Source organism: Anolis sagrei, chromosome 1, assembly GCF_037176765.1.
Source record: "Anolis sagrei isolate rAnoSag1 chromosome 1, rAnoSag1.mat, whole genome shotgun sequence".
NCBI lineage: Eukaryota > Metazoa > Chordata > Lepidosauria > Squamata > Dactyloidae > Anolis > Anolis sagrei.
Window position 1 is genome coordinate 36,079,306 of NC_090021.1, and position 23,066 is coordinate 36,102,371.

A 23,066-nucleotide genomic window follows, 5' to 3' on the forward strand; every position below is an offset into this window, starting at 1 on the left:
AATTGTATTGAAATATGTTCATAGCTTGCAAAATATATTATTGAATTAAATGAAAGCCAAATCAACTGATTTGGTAAATATAGAATCAGTTCACTATAATAAGTGAAAAAACCAGAATTTGCACTGTATTATGTATACATGAACTGAAGCCTTCTTTCCCCAGGTGTTCTGACTATTCATGCTCGTCTTCCTGGAATGTTCATAGTAAAATCCATAATGAGATAATGCTTTTAAGTTTACTGCAATGTTTATTGGAGAAGTAGTTAATATAGCAATCTTTGAGTTGAACTATGGAAGATAAAATTCATGTGAATACCTCCCAGGGTAAATTATTTTTCATTTGAGAGATATTGCTGTAATGTGCTGATATGGGGAAAGTTTTATAAAGTTGGATTGTGGCCATAGATTGGGAATTGGCCTCCAGGGAGATCTTATGAAAAGGCGGTCTCCCCTATTGCCATAGAGATCAAGTAGAACTGATACCAGAATTGTCTGTTTTTTTCTATTCAGAGCCACCTTGCATTTTTGTTTAACGTGGGATGCTTAAGAACATACATATCTTAAGTTTCACAGCTGCTTTCAACTTGCTTAATCTTTCTCTATTTTTTAAGTTCAATACCTAAAAAGTATGGTCAGTAAATGAAAAAGTATGTTTGAGCAGAAACAGGAATGAAGCCACTATCTTCCATGTGCAGTCTAATAATCTGTTTCAGTATAGGATTGCTAGCATAAGTGTTATCCACAGAATAAGGTACAGCCAACTAGTACCTTATTTTGTGGATAGCACTTATACTAGCAATCTACACTCCCTCTCATGTTGGAACTTACCATGCCATCAGCAGAATGTCTTCATTTCGCACTACCCTAAAAGTCCAGGTTCAATAGACTGTAAATGCAAATGGCAGCAAAAAGAAATGTCACGTTTAGAAGAGCTATGATGAGGGAGAAAAGAAATACTTCATTTCATCATGACCCATGAGTTTCCTGGAATCTGAGGCAGATTGTAAAAGCCATGGGATAAAAACTGATCATTCCTCCCCTGTGAATATGGAATATTGACACTTACAATTTGGTACATTTTACTTGTATTTTAAGTGTTTGGGGGAAGGCTTTGAAAGCTACAAAATTGGGGCCTTCTACATACTACATGTTCCCCATTCTGGTAGAGGTAAAGGTTTTCCTCTGACATTAAGTTCGGTTGTGTCCGTTGGTGCTCATCTCCATTTCTAAGGCGAAGACCCAGTGTTGTCCATAGGCACCTCCAAGGTCATGTGGCCAGTATGACTGAATGGAGCGCTGTTACCTTCCCACTGGAGCGGTACCTATTGATCTACTCACATTTGCATGTTTTCAAACTGCTAAGGTAATAGAATTTATTTATTTATTTCACAGTTTTGTATACCGAGCTTCTCAACCTCGTCGAGGGACTCAGCCCGGTTTACAGCCATAAAAACATATACATTCATTAAAATATCATATATCACAAATTACAAAACAACTTTAAAAACACTAAATATAAAACTACAGTGGTCAGTCGTCCTAATAAGATGGATCTATATCCACTTCCATCCAGAGTCCTATGGTGTTGTCTCATTCCTCGAAGGCCTGACTCCACAGCCACGTCTTCACCCGTTTCCTAAATGTTAGGATGGATGGGGCAGTTCTGTCTAGAAGCTGGACCTAACAGCAGGAGCTCACGCCGCTTCCCAGATTCGAACCTGCAACCTTTCGGTAAGCAAGTTCAGCAGCTCAGCAGTTTAACCCACTGTGCCACCGGGGGTTCCTGGTATAATTCTGGTATAAGCTTTCACAAATTGAGATTTTGAAACACTAGGACAAGTTCTGGGAATTTGGGGCCAATGTTCTGTGCCCATGACTCATGAGCCTTAGACTCTCCTGGATGGTGTTATTTTTCAAAAGTTAAACTACAAGTATACTTCAGAAAGATGTAGGATGAGCAGCACCTTGCATTAAAAATATCTGATTCTGGAGATAATTCCGTTGTATTATTGAAAATATTTTTAGGGATATACTGAGTGATCTATGGTCTACAGAAATAGTTGGGCAGCAGGATGGAGCATGTGCAGCTTATAGGCCATATTATTCTTATCTCTGGTATGGCATCACCTCTACATTATGCCCAGGAAATTTTAAGGGAGTAGTCTGTAATGCTACGGAAAAGTGTTTCAAATGCAATGTTCATGTTCTGACTTGAGTTTGCTGTGCTATAAATTCTTCAAATATCACCCAGATTCTTCAGCTGTTTAGCAATAAAGCATGACTTCCAGATTTTGTTGACCTGTATCTTCCAGGGACCATAATCAACCTAATCAATGGTGAAGAATGGTTGGAGCTGTAATCTAACCACACCTGGGGTCCCCCAAATTGATCTGGTCTGAAGCCATTTGCTGCAGAATGAGATGATGAAAAGTTATGATGTTTGAAATACACCATTCCTCTGATAATGCAGTATATTCTATAGCAGGGATGGATAGGCCATGGCTCTTCAAATATTGTTGGACTGTACCTGTCATCAACAACTGTTTTGGCTATGTATAATTGCAGTTAGAATTCAGCTAAATCCAGAGGATCTCAACTTATCTATCCTATGCTTCAGTAACTTGCATCCTAAAATAGAAAACCAGAAAGGAAGAGATTCCTCTCTGTTAACCACACCCCCGGCCCCAATACACACAAATAAAATAAAGCCCCAATACACACAGTTGATGCATTCATAGATCTAGTCCTACCATTCTGGTTACTAGGGGAGTGCATTTCTGCATCACTCGCCTTCCTGACTGCTGCATTGTGGCTCTATAGTCTATTCTTTAAATACTGATTTATTCTGCTTAACAACTCTAGCCTGTCCTGCATGTTTCATGTGCTCAGATGGGAGTAATTATACTTTTGAATTGGATCCATGGGCTTTGCCTTTCATATCATTAATGGGTCATCAGAGTATTTCTTAATCCTTTCTGAACCTGCCAACTTCTGTAACATCCTCCTCAAGGTACACAGTGCTTGTTTCTGGTTAGGATCTTGTGGTCTCTCCCTTTTCCCATTTCTCTTATCTGGAAAGCCTCCTAGGAAGAGAATGCTGAAATCATTTGAGTAATGCTATTTAGGGTGGGGTAATGATGAGCACTGGGAGACTTTGAACATTCAATATTCTCAAAGAATATAATCCCAGTTTTCTTAAGCGTGGCATCAGAGGTAGAAATGTAATTCTTACTTCACCTTTTCATTCCAGTTATGCTTCTCATCCCGTATATAGAGAAAGTGTGTGTAATATGAAATATTTTGTCTTAATAGCATAAGGCTGGCTTGCCAGAAATATCAGCCCTGTCCTGGAGACGGCGCTCATGGAGTTCTAAGATCCCAGCTTCTGGGAGAGTAGAGATGGGAGCTAGAGATTCTTTGAGAGTGGAGGAGTGTGCAAGCACTTGGCAAAGGAAATAATAGGGCAGGCTGAACATGAGCCAATGTAAATTATCATGTTGGTGGCCCAAATATACTTTCCTTTTTATGCCTTTTCAACTAAGGTCAGATACCAAGAGAGTCCTCTTTATTGAAACCCTGAATTTTTCACACATTCACTGAAGTACATCCTCTTGCATCTTAAGACAGTTTAATATATTTCTGTACCTTTGTCACATATATATGTGTAGTTCAGGATTAAGGAATATCTGACCTAGTGGGTAAGTCAGCGATCTGACATTCTGAACTTTCCCAGGTGATATTGTCCCCTTCCCCACTGTATCATTTTTTGTTGATTTCCAAAGGCTAGACCCCACTGTAAAACACTGAAGCAGATCTTCTAAGTCTCTGTTACTAGCCATTTGCCTCCAGCCCCACAGTTCAATTAGGGTATATATACAAAGAGAGAAATATATATATATACATATACATACATACGACATTTATATGCCTCCCTTCTCACTCCGAAGGGGACTCAGAGCGGCTTACAAGTGCTTTGTAAATACAATATATTATATAGCACAATATTAATGGTCCTGGAAGGGGGGGGGGTGTCTCCCAACTGATGACACTCGAGGCAACATGGAACTGCCCCCATGGCCCCCCTCTCCACCTTGATCTCAGAGCAGCAGTTGGCTCTGGGGGGGGGGGGGGCTCCCAACTGATGACACTGCAGGCAAGATGGAACCGCCTCCATGGTCCCTCTCTTCACTCCAATCTCAGAGCAGGTGCTGGGGGGGGGGGGGGGGGGGCTCCCAACCAATACTCCATGTTTTATTTTTTTGGGGAGTGTGAGTGAACCAGAAATGCCCAAGTAATTAATTTGCAAATGTGGAAACCACATACTTTCAAGTAAATTTCTAATACATGTTCATCTCTGCTATAAGCACTAATATTTGCATGTTGAACTCCCCCACTGATCTTAGAATATATGACCTATGGTGATACTTGGAATTGACTTAGTAGTCTGGAAAGCAGGATTACATAGTACAAATATGTCACCAGAACAACATGAGTGACATATCAACTACCAAATGATTTGCATGTATGTGTGTGTGTGGTGTGTGTGTGTGTGTATGTATGTGTGTGTGCACATGTATTACAAACCTAAATTAACAACCAGCACTTAAGTTACAATATTTTTAAGGGAAGTTCTGGTTGTTACCTTAACACCCCCTCCCCCCCCCCCCCCCCCACACACACACAAATATTCTTGCTAATCTAGTTCTTAACAAAGCAACATATGACAAGGTACAGGGAGGGGTGCTGTAGAACAGTTTGTGATACAGATCTTTTGATCTTGTTGGTGCATTATGTACAGGCTTCAAAAATAGCTAATCCCATTAATACTGCTTTATTGAACTGTAGAAGATGAATAGTAATATTCTACCTGGAATTTTCCCTCGACATCAAACTAGAAGTTTTAATTCTTATGACCATGGTTGTTTTGAAACTATTTCTTTCTCTCAAGTTTTTTTCCCCATTGCGGATGGAAAAATGGCAAGACCAGTGGTCTGAAACATTCAGGTCTTCCATTAGTCTAATTGTTGGAGACTATTGTCACTTTACCAAATCATTTATACAGGATCTAGTGAAATCTTCTTCTTCTTCTTCTTCTTCTTCTTCTTATTATTATTATTATTATTATAACACTTTATTTCTATTCCACCCTATCTCCCCAAGGGGACTCAGGGCAGATCACAGTACACATACACGGCAAACATTCAATGCCATTTGGACAGACAGGACAGAACAGACAGAAAGGAGTTATGTTGTGCTGACGTCCAGCTTTCGGCGTCTTTGGAGGTTGTACTCAAATCCAGCCACAGGAGAGTCTGTCACTCCATCCTCCATGACAAAGAGCCATCAGGACTTCTTCCTTCATTTTGGTCCTTGATATTTTCTGGTCTTTTTCTTTTATGCTGTCATAAAATACCTCCCCCACTTTTTAGCAGTACCTAATTTCTCTACTTACATCTCTAAGCTGTTTTCAAACTGCTTAGGTAAACAGTGAGCTGGGCTGAGAATCGGGTGCTCATCCTGACCGGTTGGTAGATCTTATTGCTGCTGGTGGTGACTTACCAGTTGTGTTATGACTTACAAGCCCAGCCCTAGACTTGACTAGTTAGTTATTTTTTTCTGATACCAAATTGGTTTACACTGATGACATTGCCTGAATAGGTGATTGCTAATTTTTCTTTCCTGATTTCTAGTATCAAATTACTTTAATATCAAGGAAACACACAGCCTGTTAAATGATACAGGGTAGAACACTTTTAGTATGTTCTAATTCTTAAAACGATTGGCAAATATGACGGTCTATAGCTTCATGTTATGGAGAAAGACATAGATTAGGCCAGCACAACCCGTAACCCTCCACGTGTTTGGGACTCCAACTCCTAGATGGCCTGGCCAGCTTGTCCAGTGATCAGGAATTCTGGGAACTGAAGTCCAAAAGACCTGGGGGGCTACAGGTTATGCAGGTCTGACATATATGAACCTTCAACATGTGTGTAATTTTCCTTTTCTTTGGAGTGGCTGTAACTGAGAAGGTTATTGGACAACTCTTTCCAGGGAGAAAAAGGTGGAGAATTCTTGGAATAAATGCAAAAGAATAAGAAAGAAAAATCTTTGCTAAGCCCTCAGATCCCTCTTTTACTAACTATAGTTCTTGTTAGGACTAATTGTAGTTAAAGAAAGGACAAAATACTAAACTGACATCATTTAAAAATGGATATGAAACCTGAATTTGCCGTGTTAAATATTTGTACTGGATCTTATTATAACTTACTGCATAAAGATCTTATTACATTTTTACTTCTGGCTGCCAGGCAATAAAATTCCAAGTAGTGAAAAGCAGTATGCATATCAGCCAGTTGACAGACAGTAGTATGGAACCTTACTTTAGTGTAGAAATGAAAGTTAAATATTTACATGAAAAACATGGTTCTCCTTGCATTTGTTGCAGAAAACACTTTCTACAGTCCTTAATTAAGCTTGAAAATATTCTGCACCTCGATATAGAGTGAGTTCTCTGAAGATGAATTTGTCTCTTTCCATCACTTCAGTTGTATCTGTCAGCCTCTCTGACATAATACACCCATTATCTTGGATCTTTTGCAGTAGTCAGGCACTGGGTGAACCCAGATGCCTCTTTGTACCACATCTGCAGTCTAGTAAAGGATCCACCAGTAGGTAATGCACACTAGGAAACATTTTATCTCTTTCTTTCCTTTTAAAAAATGCTTTTGTTGAGCTAATAACTTAATCCCAACCTGGAAAGATCAGAGAAGCATTGGAATTTGTTGGCAAAGCACAGTCTCCCCAAGTCTTGTATATGGCCCATATCGCAAATTGTTTCATTTATGAAGCAGTACAGAACGGCCAGGATTTGGCAAGCGCTTCTCTAGGGAGGCCAAGGGCTAAGCTAGCATAAAAATGGATTCTTTCCGATAGACGGCCTGATCTTTCCAGGTCAGGATTAAGATGTTCAACAAAGCATTATGGCTTCATTAACCCTACCTGGCTTATGAACAGAGAATTTAGACCCTAGTACTGCCAGTCTCTTTTGGCTCTGCAAACATTCCCCTCATGAGGAGAACATTCTTTTTTTTTTTTAAAGAGTTCTTCCAGAATCTTAAGGCTGTATTTTAAAAATCTCTTAAATTTAGTGATGCTGTTGTAATGCGTTCCCTTCTTGGAACAATGAAGTCCTGCATTGTTCCTGCACTAGTACTCATCTGATATCTGCTTCTCTAACCGTTATGTGATCGTACATGTTTCATCATAGAGTCACCAAACACTTGGGACCAAAAAGAAGACATAAGATTTCAGATCTTGCCCATTAACTGCCTTGGGTACCTCAAAAAGCCCTTGGATCTCTGTATTTTTGGCTCTAAAATCCATATTTATTTATTTATTTTTTATTCCATCTTTCTCACAGTACAGGATTCAAAGCAGCTTACAGCTTTTTAAACAGAATGCAGATAGATAGATAGATAGATAGATAGATAGATAGATAAAACCAGACTTAATATTTAATTTAGGTTGGTATCCCAGGCATTTCCATATTTGTTCAAGACTAATCAGCAGACTTGGGTGGGTTGGTGTGTCCCATAGAACAGGGTTCCTCAAACTTTTAAAGCAGAGGGCCGGTTCACTGTCCCTCAGACTGTTTTGGGGTCGGACTATATTTTGAGAAAAACATGAACAAATTCCTATGCACACTGCAAATATATTATTTGTACTGAAAAAAAAACCCATGAAAGAACAATGTGGTACTTAAAATGATGAACAGTTTTAACCATCATAAACTTACCAGTATTTCAGTGGGAATGGTGGGCCTGCTTTTGGCTGATCAGATTCAGGTTGTTGTTGTGGTGGTGGTGGTTGTGTGACCTGAAGTTGTTTCAGGTGACCCTAAGTCTAAAGTTTAGACCAGGGGCCGAGTAAATGACGTTGGGGGGCTGCATTCGGCCCACGGGCCTTAGTTTGAGGACCCCTGTCATAGAATATAGTGTGAAGCAACCTTTCAAGACTAAATGATTCTGCTCCATTCTAATCATTTACAGAATCATCACCATTTGTGACATGTGCCAGAGAAATTGCAAAAGAATCCTATGGCGTCAGATCTTCCCACATTGGGATTAAATATCAGATCAACAGAATATTCCTTCTACAGTGCCATGCAGTTTGCTAGTATTGCATGTTTCTTAACAGAGATGCCCAGTAAGTTTACAATTGAAATAGTTGGCTAGATTATGGATGCCGTAGAGCAGCGTTTCTCAAACTCTGCTCCTCCAGATGTCTTGGACTTCAGACTCGACAAATCCTAACAGCTGGTAAACTGAGATTTCTGGGAGCTGAAGTTCAAAACACCAGGAGGAGCAGAGTTTGAGAAACACTGCCATAGAGCCTTAGAGCAGTAGTGGCTCACTGGAATTCCTTCCTAATGCTGGGCCCTAGTCTTTAAAAAAATTGCAAATGTTGAGGCATAATAACAAAAAGAGAGAGCAAGATGTAAAATATATCCTTATAAACAGGAGTTGCATATATACATCAATATTAATTGACCATATTTCCAACAATACCATTTCTTGAAGTTGACCTCTCTAAAATACATATTCATATATAGATGAAACAGTAAGATCTTCTGACCATTAAATGATAACTGGTGAATACAACTGTCTTTGAATTACAAGTCTATTTTCAACAATAAAAAGACATGGAAGCAAACAACATTAACTTTCAGTTCAATTCCAAGTTACAGAAAGGTAATTTAACAAGACCATGTGCCATCTACAAATGCAAACTTTAAAAAAAAATCAAAATCAAAACATTATTACACATACAACAAAAAAAAGTAATTGCTGAGCATGCATGCATCATATGCTGCAAGGAGTCATTATCTGCATGACATTGGCAACATCCAGTTGACGCAGATAAGTTAATTTCTTAAAAAAACTTACCCTAGCATTACTTCATCCTAACTCAGAGTATTACTGTTGTTTGAACATTTCCACATCAATGAACTGTAATTGCCCATTGGCAATGCATACTATCCAGGATTAAATAGAGGCACCTGCTGCTGCCTCAGCACTTAACACCATTTCAAAGTACATATGGTGAAGACTACGTGTATGTTTGTTCCTATGAAAGAGTTCTGCCTTTATTTCCTCCCTAAAATTAAAGTTGTAAAATGCTTAAATGTTCTTCCCTATGGAAATTTTCATGGTTCAGACATAGATCTGTTTATTTGGAAGCAAGTTCTGTTAATTTTAGAGATATGGCTCTCAAGTGTAGCGTTATACACCATACCCAAATGTTCTTGTTTGCTTTTCTTGATGCACACCCCTTTCCTACTTGGTTTACTTGAAGAACCACAGTCCTCTCTCTGAGCCTGAAACTGGGGAAGGGAGCTGAGGATTATCGCTGATGGCACACTGGATTTCTTAGGCTCCTTCTACACTACCATATAATTCAGATTATCGAAGTATGTAATCTACATTATCTGTTTTGAACTGATAGATAGATACGTTTTATTGATTGGCCTATTGGCCATATCAAAACATTTAACACATAACACAATTAACACATAGTCATACATACAACATACAACCCTCGGTATAAAAGAAGTTAAAATAAACAAGCTGTTAACAAGATCTCATTCAGGTCAAATGTCTGCGTCACCTCCACAGTTTACCCCAATTGATTCTAAATGTGCAATTCTCAGCTGTGTTGCTTTGAATAGAAAAAAGGCTGTTTTGTGTGTTATTTTAGGGTTCTGGCCGCCCAACAAAAATGAGGTTTTAATATATGGGTCCCAGTGTGTTTTTTGAATAACTGTTTTGAACTGGATTATATGAGTCTACACTGCCAGACAAACCAGTTCAAAGAATAAAATCTGGATTTTATATGGCAGTGTAGATGGGCCCTTAGACATTCAGGACTGCCTAGGAAAATTCAGAGATCATTTCTGTCACCCTGGGAAGGAAGATGAACCAACACTCGCAGATGTTGATTGATTACTGAAATCAAGACTGTGATAAATGGACTAGATATAGAATAGAACATGCATGCTCAATGCCCACCCTTCCATGCAACCTCTTTTTGTCCTTCCTAACTTGTTAATACACAAATTACATTCAAGCAAATAAATGTGCTTTGATGAATGACTATAACCTTCTGTCACTAGTGTAGCCACCACAATACCTCTATAAGTTTGGTGATCAGGGTCTTATTGAATTAGGTGGGTGGCTTCTTATGAGGAGGGTGATGGTGAAGTTTGATCCAAGCTTCTATTTCAGGCAGTGGTGCCTCTGAATAAAACAAGTGTTGGTTACATACATATGATTGTTAATAACTGCAAGCCTGCTTCATTTTACCTAGTATTTCTTGAAATAATTTCCAGGCCTAGGCATTTATTCTACAGGCAGGCAGACCTGTAGAAGCTGACACAAGACGGTGTGTTAGAGGTAGTGTGGGAATGAGAGAGATAAGAAAACAGTACAGGAAATATTATGCATGCCTTTTTAGTGTCAGTTTTTAGCCATGCTAAATATTCAGAGATAGGTTACTTTAGACAACGGAATCTTTCATTCTTAAATGCATTGTAGGTCTTCCGCAGTTGTGGAAGTGACTACTTTGATTGTGTGCCATAAGATTCAACTGTATCTACCTGGATGTTTATCTTGAAGATTCAAAAAGATAACTTTTCATAAGTTGGAGGTAAGATAGGCAGTGGATACTCAAAGGCTAACCTGATTCCCTGACTTCAAACAGGAGCAGAAAATGTTTGTAAAATTCTCATAGGCTATTGTGTGTGTGTTACAGAAGGATAGAAATGTTGTGAATGAGTAACTACAATATATGCAATTTCTATATTTTGAAACTAAGGTGTTATGTGGTTCATCTTAAATCAGTGGTTCATCTCAAACTTGTCTGGTGAAACTTCCAGTTAGGTGTGTGAAAAAATGTTTTAAAAAAAGGCATTAAGTATTATTTAATTTCTTTTGTGAGAAGGTCATAAGGCATTAAATGAAGAAATCGAGGTAAGCCTGAATTTACATGAATTTAATCCTTTGTGGAATGTCAACTTGAAGTACGAATTCATTTACCCATCCATCGCTGCAAAAGCAGGTTGTAAAATATTGGGTTCCTTCCTTGGGTGGTCCACCCAGCAAAGCTCAACATGAAAACCTGTGTTTGTCCGGTCTTAATTAGCCACACAGCAATGGAATTACAACACTTGCCATGTGTGCCGACAATGAAGTTATCCAGAATGGATAGGCTGGAGACCAGGTGCTGTAAACAGTACTTTGTGATATTTGCTTCCCAGCAGCTGCAGCAGAGCTTTTCGATTAAGGTCTGCCTGTGAAACTGCAGATGATCATTGGTCTATATCCTATCTCATTTTTTTTCTGAAGCCCCATGCATCTTGTCATACTCCTGCTACTTAGAATTTGCTTTGTTTCAAGCAACAGAGGGGTTTTCCCCTTTCAGCTGATAAGTCTCCCGAAAATCCCGAAATTAATTTTTAGCTGTATGCTATTTATTTATTTATTTTGTCGTGTCAGGAGCAACCGCTCCTGTCGTGAGAGAATTGGCCGTCTGCAAGGACATTGAGCAGGGGACGCCGGGATGATTTTTGATGTTTTATCATCCTTGTGGGAGGCTTCTCTCATGTCCCCGCATGAGGAGCTGGAGCTGATAGAGGGAGCTCATCCGCCTCTGCCCGGATTCGAACCTGCGATCTGTCGGTCTTCAGTCCTGCCAGCATAGTGCTTTAACCCACTGTGCCACCGGGGGCTCCTGTATGCTAATTGAAGGCATTTAAATAGGCAGAATTTGTCTTTTGTTAAGTCTAATCAAATTTGTATATATGTGTTTAGTTTTTGTAGGAATGATTTCCCCTATTTAGGAAGTCTTAAAATGTATTAGACTGCACAAAAAATTATATTGTAATATTCCCCCTTAATTCCAGAGTCTTGAATATAAGATGATCCCTCCTTCTAGTAATACACTGAAGCCAATATAAGCATAAGCAAGGCATACTCTAGTTCCACTAATATTAATGAACACTCAAAGTAATATTGACATTGACTGCCATAGACCATGGTTTCCTACAGCTGACTGTTTTTCTTTCCTGATTTGTAAAAAAAAAAACTTCTATAGACATGTGGAGACTGCAAGGAAGCTACATTTTAAATTGCCTTTAAATCATCCTCTGCTGTTTGGAGCAGCTGCCTGCTAGGTCTGTGTAGAAAACAATGCTGTTTTCAGTCTCACCATCATTTGAGCAAGATGTTGCAACCCTTCTATGCATATTTAGTACTTTCACATCCTAGCTGCTGTTTCACCCAGAAAAAAACAAGAAGTTTTAATACATTCACATCCATTCATGCGATAGGGAATTAAAGAAAAATAATGGGTGGAGGCGCCTGTGTTATATGGCCTGGAAACCTCAGTGACAGCAAGCACTTAGACCTCCTAGGTAAATTCTCAGTTTAGCATTTGGCTGCAGTCCCGTACAAGGCAGTATAAAGACTTTTTGCTTAAACTGGACATGTCACAAGGGGCTTTCCTAACATTGGGTGAATGTTTGGACCCATTCCCATGACTTACATTTAGCTACCCAGTAAAAACTGTTATGTCTCAGCTGGGCTGATTTTATTGTCTGCAGTGGGATGCCTTGGCTTTATTTTTATTTTCTTAATTGAGCTCAGAGTGCCAAATATGTTTCTAGTAAATTGAAATGATTGTACAGTGGTAAATGAGTCCTTGGAGTAATGAGCAAAAGGCCTTTAGCACGCCAGTCCAAAAGATGTTTACTTGTACGTCTCATTTTGATTTTAGTAGAACAGTTTCAGCAACTCTCTTTAAGTTTGAAATTCTGAAAATTATTTTGAGTGTATGTATTGGCTTGGTTCAAATGTAACAGCAAAACATGACTTTGTTACCTTTCACCTCCAAATCGATTTGGTGTGTGAATGAAGAAGACGTAAAGCTTGAGTCTATGGAGAAAGTAGGGTTATTTATTTATTTATTTACTTGTGGCATTTATATCCCGTCCTTCTCAACCCCCAAAGGGGGACTCGGGACGGCTTACAATTGGCAGTCATTAGATGCCAACAAAGAAACAGAACACAACAATTCACATAAACAAGTCAACAGCAATAAAAATACATTAAAAAGCAATAAAAATACATTAAAAATATTGCCCCTTAAAATATTATTAACACAACCAAGTCTGAGTCTGCAAATTCTAATCATAGGTTTTTTAATTGACAATTCTCACGAGTCATCACAGTTGTTGCTCAGCCAGCTGCCTGAATGTTTGGTGTCAAAGCCAAGACTTTAGTTTCTTCCTGAAGGAGAGGAGAGATGGAGTCGCCCTGATTTCACTGGGGAGTGCATTCCACAGATGGGGGGCCACCACCGAGAAGGCCCTGTCTCTCGTCCCTGCCAATCGCACTTGCAAGGGTGGCAGGATGGAGAGCAGGGCCTCCTCTGACGATCGTAAACTCTGAGGTGGGTCATAGAGGGAGATACATTCGGACAAGTAAACTAGGCCTTCTTCTTTGTTTATGCAGAATATTCTTACTTCTGCATAAACAAAGCAGTGAAAGTTGAATACAGTTTTGAGCTTTGGTGTTTTAAAAAGAGGAGCAGACATCTTCTGGGGCAACATTGATTCCCTAGAACCAATGTCTGTGTCACTGCTGAAATTTGAAGTTTGTAACTCATTCTTATTTTTTTATTATTACATTACATCTGAGGTTTAATGGAACTACATCTTTCTGGTTTCTCAAGAATGTGCTGTGTTGTAAGGCAAGGAATGCAAAACTTGGGTTAATCAGGTAGAATTTAAGCTGCCTTAGGTTGCAGGTGCCAGCAATAAGTTTGTTTGTTTTTAACTACAGGAAGTTAGAATCTGGCAGTAGATAAAACATTTTTGCAGGGAGAGGGCAAATGTGACCTAATTGCCAATCATGCAGACAATGTGCTACGTGCTTTTTAGGACCTTATTTTTTCCCCAGTGAATTCTTTTTGTAAAGAATGCTAGGTCATTTCGTGTGTTGAATTTTTTTCCTACACAGAAAACATGACCTTATGGTTAAGCCAACACCAAGATTGTTGCATAAAAAAAGGTGGTGGCTAAAAGTTTGTGGGGGTATAATGGTCCTCGCTGAATTTCAGTCAAATGTTCATCTTGCACATGAACAAATGCATTTTCTAGATATCTGTTATTTTCACATAGGAAGTCCTGCATGTTATTCAATAATGTATGGGGAAATACTTTCTGTTTGCCATGTATACATAGTATAGGGATTTATGGTTTCTCACTGTATGTATGCACATCTGAATACAAAAAGACTTCCTAAAAAAGTTCCTTCAGTTTCCATGTATGCCTGTATGGGAGTATAACAAATAAAAAGTAGGTGCAGGTTGAGCCTCCTTATCTGTAACTTCGAGACCTAAGTACTCCAAAATCCAAATTTGTCCACATGTGTGGTTGAGATAGTGACACCTTTGCTTTCTAATGGTTCAGTGTACACAAACTTAGTTTTATGTACAAAAGTATTACAATTTTTAAATAAAATTACTTTTCACCTGTGTGTTTAAGGTGTATATGAATTATCAGTCATGTTTAGACTTGGGTCCTATCTTCAAGATATCTCAAATGCAAGTACAGATATTCCAAAATATAAAAAAACTCTAAAAATCCAAAATACTTCTTTGAGTTACTCAACCTGTAGTTGTCAGCTCATAGTTAGAACTTACTGCCAATAGTTAGCTCAATCTGAAAGTGAAATAGGATGTACATGTTGTTGTTGTTCATTCGTTCAGTCGTCTCCGACTCTTTGTGACCTCATGGACCAGCCCACGCCAGAGCTCCCTGTCGGCCGTTACCACCCCCAGCTCCCTCAAGGTCAGTCCAGTCACTTCAAGGATGCCATCCATCCATCTTGCCCTTGGTCGGCCCCTCTTCCTTTTGCCTTCCACTTTCCCCAGCATCATTGTCTTCTCTAGGCTTTCCTGTCTCCTCATGATGTGGCCAAAGTACTTCAACTTTGTCTCTAGTATCTTTCCCTCCAGTGAGCAGTCGGGCTTTATTTCCTGGAGGATGGACTGGTTGGATCTTCTCGCAGTCCAAGGCACTCTCAGCACTTTCCTCCAACACCACAGCTCAAAAGCATCGATCTTCCTTCGCTCAGCCTTCCCGAAGGTCCAGCTCTCACATCCGTAGGTGACTACAGGGAATACCATGGCTTTGACTAGGCGGATCTTTGTTGCCAGTCTGATGTCTCTACTCTTTACTATTTTATCGAGATTGGACATTGCTCTCCTCCCAAGAAGTAAGCATCTTCTGATTTCCTGGCCACAGTCTGCATCTGCAGTAATCTTTGCACCTAGAAATACAAAGTCTGTCACGGCCTCCACGGTTTCTCCCTCTATTTTCCAGTTGTCAATCATTCTTGTTGCCATAATCTTGGTTTTTTTGACGTTTAGCTGCAACCCGGCTTTTGCGCTTTCTTCTCTCACCTTGATTAGAAGGCTCCTCAGCTCCTCTTCGCTTTCGGCCATCAGAGTGGTGTCATCTGCATATCTGAGGTTGTTAATGTTTCTTCCAGCAATTTTCACCCCAGCTTTGCATTCATCCAACTCCGCACCTCGCATGATGTGTTCTGCATACAAGTTAAAAAGGTTGGGTGAGAGGATGCAGCCTTGCCGTACGCCTTTCCCAATCTTGAACCAGTCTGTTGTTCCGTGGTCAGTTCTTACTGTTGCTACTTGGTCCTTGTACAGATTCCTCAGGAGAGAGACAAGGTGGCTTGGGATGCCCATCCCACTAAGAACTTGCCACAATTTATTATGATCCACACAGTCAAAGGCTTTAGAATAGTCAATGAAGCAGAAGTAGATGTTTTTCTGAAACTCCCTGCCTTTCTCCATTATCCAGCGGATATTGGCAATTTGGTCTCTCGTTCCTCTATCTTTTCTAAACCCAGCTTGAACATCTGGCAACTCTCGCTCCATGTATTGCTGGAGTCTTCCTTGCAGGATCTTGAGCATTACCTTACTGGCATGAGAAATAAGGGCCACTGTACGGAAGTTTGAGCAGTCTTTCGCATTTCCCTTTTTTGGTATGGGGATATAAGTTGATTTTTTCCAGTCTGATGGCCATTCTTGTGTTTTCCATATTTGCTGGCAAATGGCATGCATCACCTTGACAGCATCATCTTTTAAGATTTTAAACAGTTCAGCTGGGATCCCGTCGTCTCCTGCTGCCTTGTTGTTAGCAATGCTTCTTAAGGCCCATTCAACCTCACTCCTCAGGATGTCTGGTTCTAATTCATTCACCACACCGTCAAAACTAGGATGTACATAGTATATGAGATTTCTCTTCTAAAAAAATAATTTATTGATTATTTGACACAAACAATATAATATACAACCAGAAAATATTCAAAAATAACAAAATTTGTCTCTGAAGTTCAATTTTGTTGCTTTATTTATTTCGTATCAAAAGCATTGCATAAATTAGCATAAAACTGACAAAAATAGAAGGTGCGCAAGTGGCTAAATACCTTTCGACCAAAAATGGGCAATGGCATTGTCTGTAGCCTCCAACAATTCCTCCTCTGTACAAGAGGAGGGCACAATGGACAAGAATACAGATGCAAAGTTGTCTGTTCTGCTCCATAGTCATACAAGGTATGGGATTCTTTTAGGTAGTGCCATTTTGCCAGGTTGTCTTTTGGTCTGCCCACTCCGCTTCTGCCCACTCCGCTTCAGGTTGCCCATTCTTGGTTTGCCCCTGGAGGAAGACCCTCCAGGGGCCTTCCAGTTGGGATTTCCTGGTTTAGCTGCCCAGAGGAATACCTTTGCTGTTGCTGGAGGGACGCCAAGAGGAGTGGTAGTTCTCATAAAGCTTTTCCTTGATTTGAGTCTACTGGGAGGAGTGGGTGGCTTTCACAGTGTTCAACCTTGTTTCTCTCACATTTAGCAGCAACTTCCCGTCGCACATCGGGGAGGGGGGGAACAATGCCAGCTAGCTTGTAGAGTTTATCAACAAGTGTAGGTTTAAGACACCCTGTGATTATTCTGCATGTTTCATTTAATGGTATGTTCACCTGCTTTGCATGGGCAGACCTATGCCAAACAGGGCAGGCATACTCAGCAGTTGAGTAAGTCAAAGCTAGTGCTGATGTTCTTATTAATTTTAGGTCTGCACCCCATGTGCTGCCAGTAGGTTTTCGCAGGATGTTATTGCGTGCAGCTACTTTGTGCTTGGTGTTCAATCTAAGGTGACACCGAGATATTTAGAATGGAAACAATGTTCAAGTTCTTGATCTTCCCAGGTGACTTTCAATTTCCTGTTGGCTTCACGGTTGCGTAGATGGAAAGCACATACTTGTGTTTTGGCAGGGTTGGGCTTCAGGTGGTTATCTTTGTGGTAGCTGGAGAGATCTAATAGATGTGTATTCAAATGGCAACTTGTGTACAATAAGCATAACATCTATGCCATTAACTAGGATTCAAGACATTCTCAGAGCAAAATTTGTACAAACTGTTCTTAACTAGAATGATTAGGAAAAGCTTTTCTAATTTCTCTTTGTACAGTTCTATATGTTGTCTATTTGTATGTAAATAATCAGTAATTATGCACATGGTAATAACTACACAAGCTAGACCACTCCCTCTGTGTCATTATACTACCTCCCTTTCTGCCCCAGATGGGAACACCGATTGACTAGGAGCCTTGTATTTGTACTTAATTGGTTCCTCTTCACACTGATACTGAATATGTGGTGGAAGGACCATGTTGATTTTTCAGTAGAACCTGTAGCTGAGGCCCCTTCCACCCTGCCCCTATATCCCAGGATCTGATCCCAGATTATCTGCCTACCCCAGATTATCTGGCAGTGGAGACTGGATTTTGATTTAAACTGGATTATCTGATATAATATCCCTGGGGAGGGTGTTCCACAACCAAAGGGCATTGAGAAGGTCCTGTCTTTCATCCCCGCCAGTCACGCCTGAGATCAGGGCCTCCCTGGATGATCTTAAACTCTTAAATGGTTCATAGGGAGAGATACATTCGGGTAAGTAAGCTGGGCTGGAACCGTTTAGAGCTTTATAGGTTAAGGCCAGCACTTTGAATTGTGCCAGTAGCAAACTGGCAGCCAGTGAAGTTGGCGTAACAGGGGTTGTATGCTCATAAAGATACAAGTCTTTATTAGTAGTTTAAATTGTCACCTTTTTGCACAGTGTTAACAAGAGTAAACCAAAATGCCACTGCTGTTATCTCTGAGAGATCCTCCGCCAATGTCACTCCCCACTATAGGCATCCCCTTCTTATTTGGTGGGTTAGGAACCTAAGCACTGTCAAAAAGTGGAAATGGGTTAGGGTTAGGGTTAGGGTTAGGGTTAGGGTTTGCCATAGATGCAGGTGAAACATCAGGAGAAATGCCTCTAGAACATGGCCATATAGCCCGAAAAAACCCACAAGAACTGAGTGAGAATCTGGAAAACATTGAGACGTTTATATGGCAATCTGGAAAAGGGCCAAATGAAGTACACAGACATGATGTCAAGTTCTTAAAAGAAGGAAGAGTAAAATAAGTTATAGATTAAAATTTAAAAAATGTTGGAGAAAGAAGCAATTTCATTTTTTCTTCATTTTTGGTATTTCGGCCTCATAAGAGATAAGCTGGTTAGTATAAGTAAAATCAAACAGTTCAAAGGAATACTGGATGGGAAAGTGGTTAGTAGAAAGCGACTGTTTTCCAAGACAGTGTAGAAGAGCTAAGCATGGAGAGGAATCTTTAGCTTTTAAGAATTGATCTTAAATGGCAAGATAAGGCAGACTTCTCTCCTAAATCTCTTGAACAGGTTTTTGAGGTGTGCAGGAGGCTGCAGTAGGAAGTTGTTCTGTGTGATGTTGCTTAAGTGATGGACACTGAGTGGCGCTGTTGCACTGTATAAAGTAGCTCCTTGTTTCTTCAGTCTTGAAGAAATGGCAACAAGTCAATCTGCAAAAGTTGAGTTAAAACCAAGCTCCTTGTCACCTCTTCTTATAGTTTGTTTTCCAGCTAAATAGTATAAGTCGCTGCCTGTTTGTGCAAGAAACAAATTTGGGAACAAACTTCCTGGTGTTTTCTTCTTAGCCAGACGGGTTTGTTTTATTTTATTATTTTCTTGAAACCAGCACCACATAATTGCCAAAGTGGTAAAGTCTGTCATTAAGAGGATTTGAGTAACCAGCCTTAGACTATGCTAACCTTTTAGGATACCATGTGTCAGGAAACATTTTTGCAAAGCAGTATCTTGATAGTAATAAATGTGAATCGGCAGTTTGGATTGCCAAAAAGAAGTTATTTCCTGGTATAACTGTAAATTATTTGGTGTGTGTATGTGTGTTAATCCATCATTATCTCTGGCCACTTTAAATTTGATGTTTTATTGTTTAAGGCTCCAACCCTTTGTCTAGCCCTGTTTACAGAAGGGCAGCAAAGTTTGCATGATCACTTTGTCAATGTGTAATGAACTAGAATTAGGTTCAATTTATTCTTAAAGACTGTAGTTTTCTTTTCATTTAGCAGTCATAAACATATCATTGCAGAGAGGATTTCCCTATCCCCTTACTTCGCTCTAAACCCAATGCTTTCATGTAGATTGTGTTGTAATGTTCAACTATAAATCATCAAGCACTGAAAGATTAAGTGATATATGTATGAATCAGCTGTCAGGTTACAGCTAAATCTCTGCATTTCTTACAGAGGTCAAAATAAGCTCCAACATGTCTGATATAAAAGTGTTCTGCAACCAAAGAATGCAATCTATAATTAAGCCTAACAACCAAAGGCATCTCTAGTTAAAGATTCTTAGGGTGTGGAGATAGAAGTGCCTTTGTGGCATTGAAAAGCTTGAATATGTGAATGTCAGGCATTTCCATCCACCCGTGCCTGACACTGAGTTTCTAGAGCCATATCAGTTGAGATTTAGACCTGGTCCTGACACAGATACTGCCTTATTTATCGTGGTGGGCAACCTGTGCCAGGAGAAGGATGTGGGAAAACCATCCTTTTAAGTTTCCTGGAATCTTTTGGTGATTTTCAAAATGATTGACCATGGTGTCCATTTTTTGTTGAAAATTAATGCCCATCAACATTGGGTTCTGGAATGGGCCAACTGGGTAGAACCATAACTCTTTTAAGATGATACTTCAGCTTCCATAACATTTATGAAAATCTCTTTATTTTTCAAACCTTTCAAGTTCAGTTACTTAGATTGTCCATCCTGTTTAATTGTACTTTATATCTATGTTGTTTGTTGTTGTGTGCCTTCAAGTTGTTTCTTTTACTTATGGCAATCATAAGCCTAATCCATCACAGAGTTTTCTTGGCAAGATTTCTTCAGATGATATTTGCCATTGCCTTTCTCTGCAGCATTGATAATGTGCCTTGTCCAAGGTCAACTCAGCATATTCTCATTGGCTAGCAGAGATTCAAACCCTGTTTCCCAGAATCATAAAAGCTGGTCGCTACACCATTTGGCTCTCTCTCTCTATGCTGTATACAACTTTAAAAATATTTTAGTGGTATGGTAGAAATGTGTGCAATTACTATAAGGATTGAAAACATTAGCTTTTTGTCAGAATTACATCTTAGTCATGAACTACCATATTTTTCTCTGTTGTATTGCTGGAGTTTCTATGAAAAGCTTACTGAAGGTTGTTTGACTACTTTCATGGACCTGCCAACACTCCATCCAGATAATTTTAAGACCCTAGACTTTTGATATTAGATGTAAGAACGGTATCCACCTATAGTTAGTGTCCACCTATTATATCTAAGTATTATCTTAAGCCTGATGGTATTTGATGGTTTTCAGTAGGGTAAAGGTTCCCTAATATCTCTCCCTCCCTCCCTCCCTCCCTCCCTCCCTCCCTCCCTCCCTCCCTCCCTCCCTCCCTCCCTCCCTCCCAGTCTTTTACTGGAAATTGACAGATGAGTCTTTTTCTAGCTCAAATCAAATTTATAAGTGTTTGTTGAAAAGCCTATTCTGTCCTATTTTCATGTTAATTTATATATTTAGAAGTAAGACTGCATGGTTAATTTTTTTTCAGCACATCCCAGTATCACATCCCAGTTTTCCTCCTCCTTCTTCTCTAGTGATGAATTCTCAGGTTTGTTTCACTGGTCTTGCCACAAATGCTCAGCAGTAGCCAGCCAGGGAAAGATGTGAGTTGGGCATGGATCCCATTATTTATTACTTTGGTACAGAAATGTGCATAGTGTTAAAGGTCAGACTCATGTGATCCACTTCTCTCAAAGCTTCATAAAAACTGTTTTCTGTTTTGGCTAGGAATCAGTTTTTGAGCTATGGAAAGTGGATTAGAAGAAGAATAAATTCTATTACATCTAAAGCATAGTAGACCAAGCTGCAGCAGAAATAGTTTGCCTCTCTGCCCACATTCCTACCCCCATTTTGCTGGTGAAAATAAGGTCAACAAAAGCATCCTGTTGCCTCTGTAGTATTTTAATGTGTACAGTATTCGGAAATGTATCACTAAGTTTTGGATGTTAGATCAAGGAAAAAATGTGATGCTTTTATGTGTTTTACACATCTTTCCTTTACTTACTCCCTTCTCCCAATTCTCAGGGTGCATCTAAATCGGAAGAAAGGCCAACATGGAGTATTTTGCGAGATGACTTTATGATGGGAGCTTCAATGAAAGACTGGGATAAAGAAAGTGATGGAGAGAATGGTGCTGGACAAAAGGATATTAAACAGGAGAGTGAAAGCGACTCAGACCGATAAAGTCCAAAGCAATTCAGACAATCTGTGTGTATTTTTATTGACTATCAGTAGGTTTTTTATTCAAATAAGGTCCTCTTTTTATACAAAAGGAAATACCTCTAGAAAAATGGGAAAAATGAATCTGACAGAATATTATGCTCAGTTGTATTTTCCCTCAAATTAATTATAATTATCTGTTTTTTATAAAACATTTTTAAAAGTCAAGCAGTGGTACCAGCCGGATTGGAAAGAAAGGGTTTTGTTGGAATACTGATTGAACACTGATGGACCATTGTGCTTTCCTTCCCACCTCATTGTTTCTAATTGAGCTAAGTATTTATTAGTTCCCAAAATAAAAACATGAAATTTATTTTTGTGGTGTTAACATTATTTATTCCTATGTTAACCAAACCTTGTTTTAGCTTAGAAAGTAGTACTGTGGTAATGTCCTTAAATTTTAAAATGGTACAGGAAATATGAGACCATATAACTCTACTGGGTATGAGTGTTGGTGTGAGAAAGAAGGGACGAAAGGCCTTTGAATCTTAATGTGCAAAGTTTGTATCCTAGAATTTGTAATGAAATGTGTGGTGCTAGGGGTGAAATCCAAAAAACTGCACAAGGGAATAATGGATTTTACTATCAGGGGGCTTCTTTTAAATGAGAGTGGTGTTCTGAGTTTGTGTAATAAGATAAAATGGCAGTGCTAATTTTTAACCAAAATTTGGTGTATCTAATTTTTCATATATTCAGTTAAAAGAAGTGGGATAGCCTAGAACTAACTGGGGGCCCTTCTACACAACCCTATATCCCAGAATACCAAGGCAGAAAGTCCCACGATACCTGCTTTGAACTGGGTTATCTGAGTCCACACACAGGGTACACACTTGATATTCAGGGATATAGGCCTGTATGGAAGGGCCCAGGGACTATCACTGCCAAATCAGAACAGGGCATTCTTTCAAGAATGACAAACCCCATCACCTAATATTTTAATAACTAGGTATTTTTAATTACAAAAATGTGAGCCAAGCACTAAAAGGGGTAAATGAATGCAATGACTCAGCAAAAGCTTCAGTTCTATATAAGCAGGTGTACTTGTAACTTAGTAGCCATCGGTCTGAGGTAAACCTCAGTGGGAGAAAGGTCTCAGTCTGTGAGAAGGCCTCACAGTGTGAGGTAGGCCTTAGTCTATGAGAAAAATGACATTTGTGTGTGTGCGTACTCCTGCACGTGCTATGAAATCAGGCAGTTTTGAACTTGAATAGTTGTTTCAACAG

The 23,066-nt window shown here is 39.5% G+C and overlaps 1 protein-coding gene across 1 annotated transcript in view; it reads left to right on the plus strand.

The window, feature by feature from the left end:
* The window catches only part of RRP15 (ribosomal RNA processing 15 homolog), a 37,240-nt gene extending 15,084 nt beyond the window's left edge, over positions 1-22,156 (plus strand). The window contains exon 5 of the mRNA XM_060754254.2: positions 21,649-22,156. Within this exon, the coding sequence (XP_060610237.2) occupies positions 21,649-21,807 (159 nt within the window). The 3' untranslated portion in view covers positions 21,808-22,156. The remainder of the gene's footprint in view (positions 1-21,648) is intronic.
* The last annotated feature ends 910 nt before the right edge of the window (positions 22,157-23,066 follow it).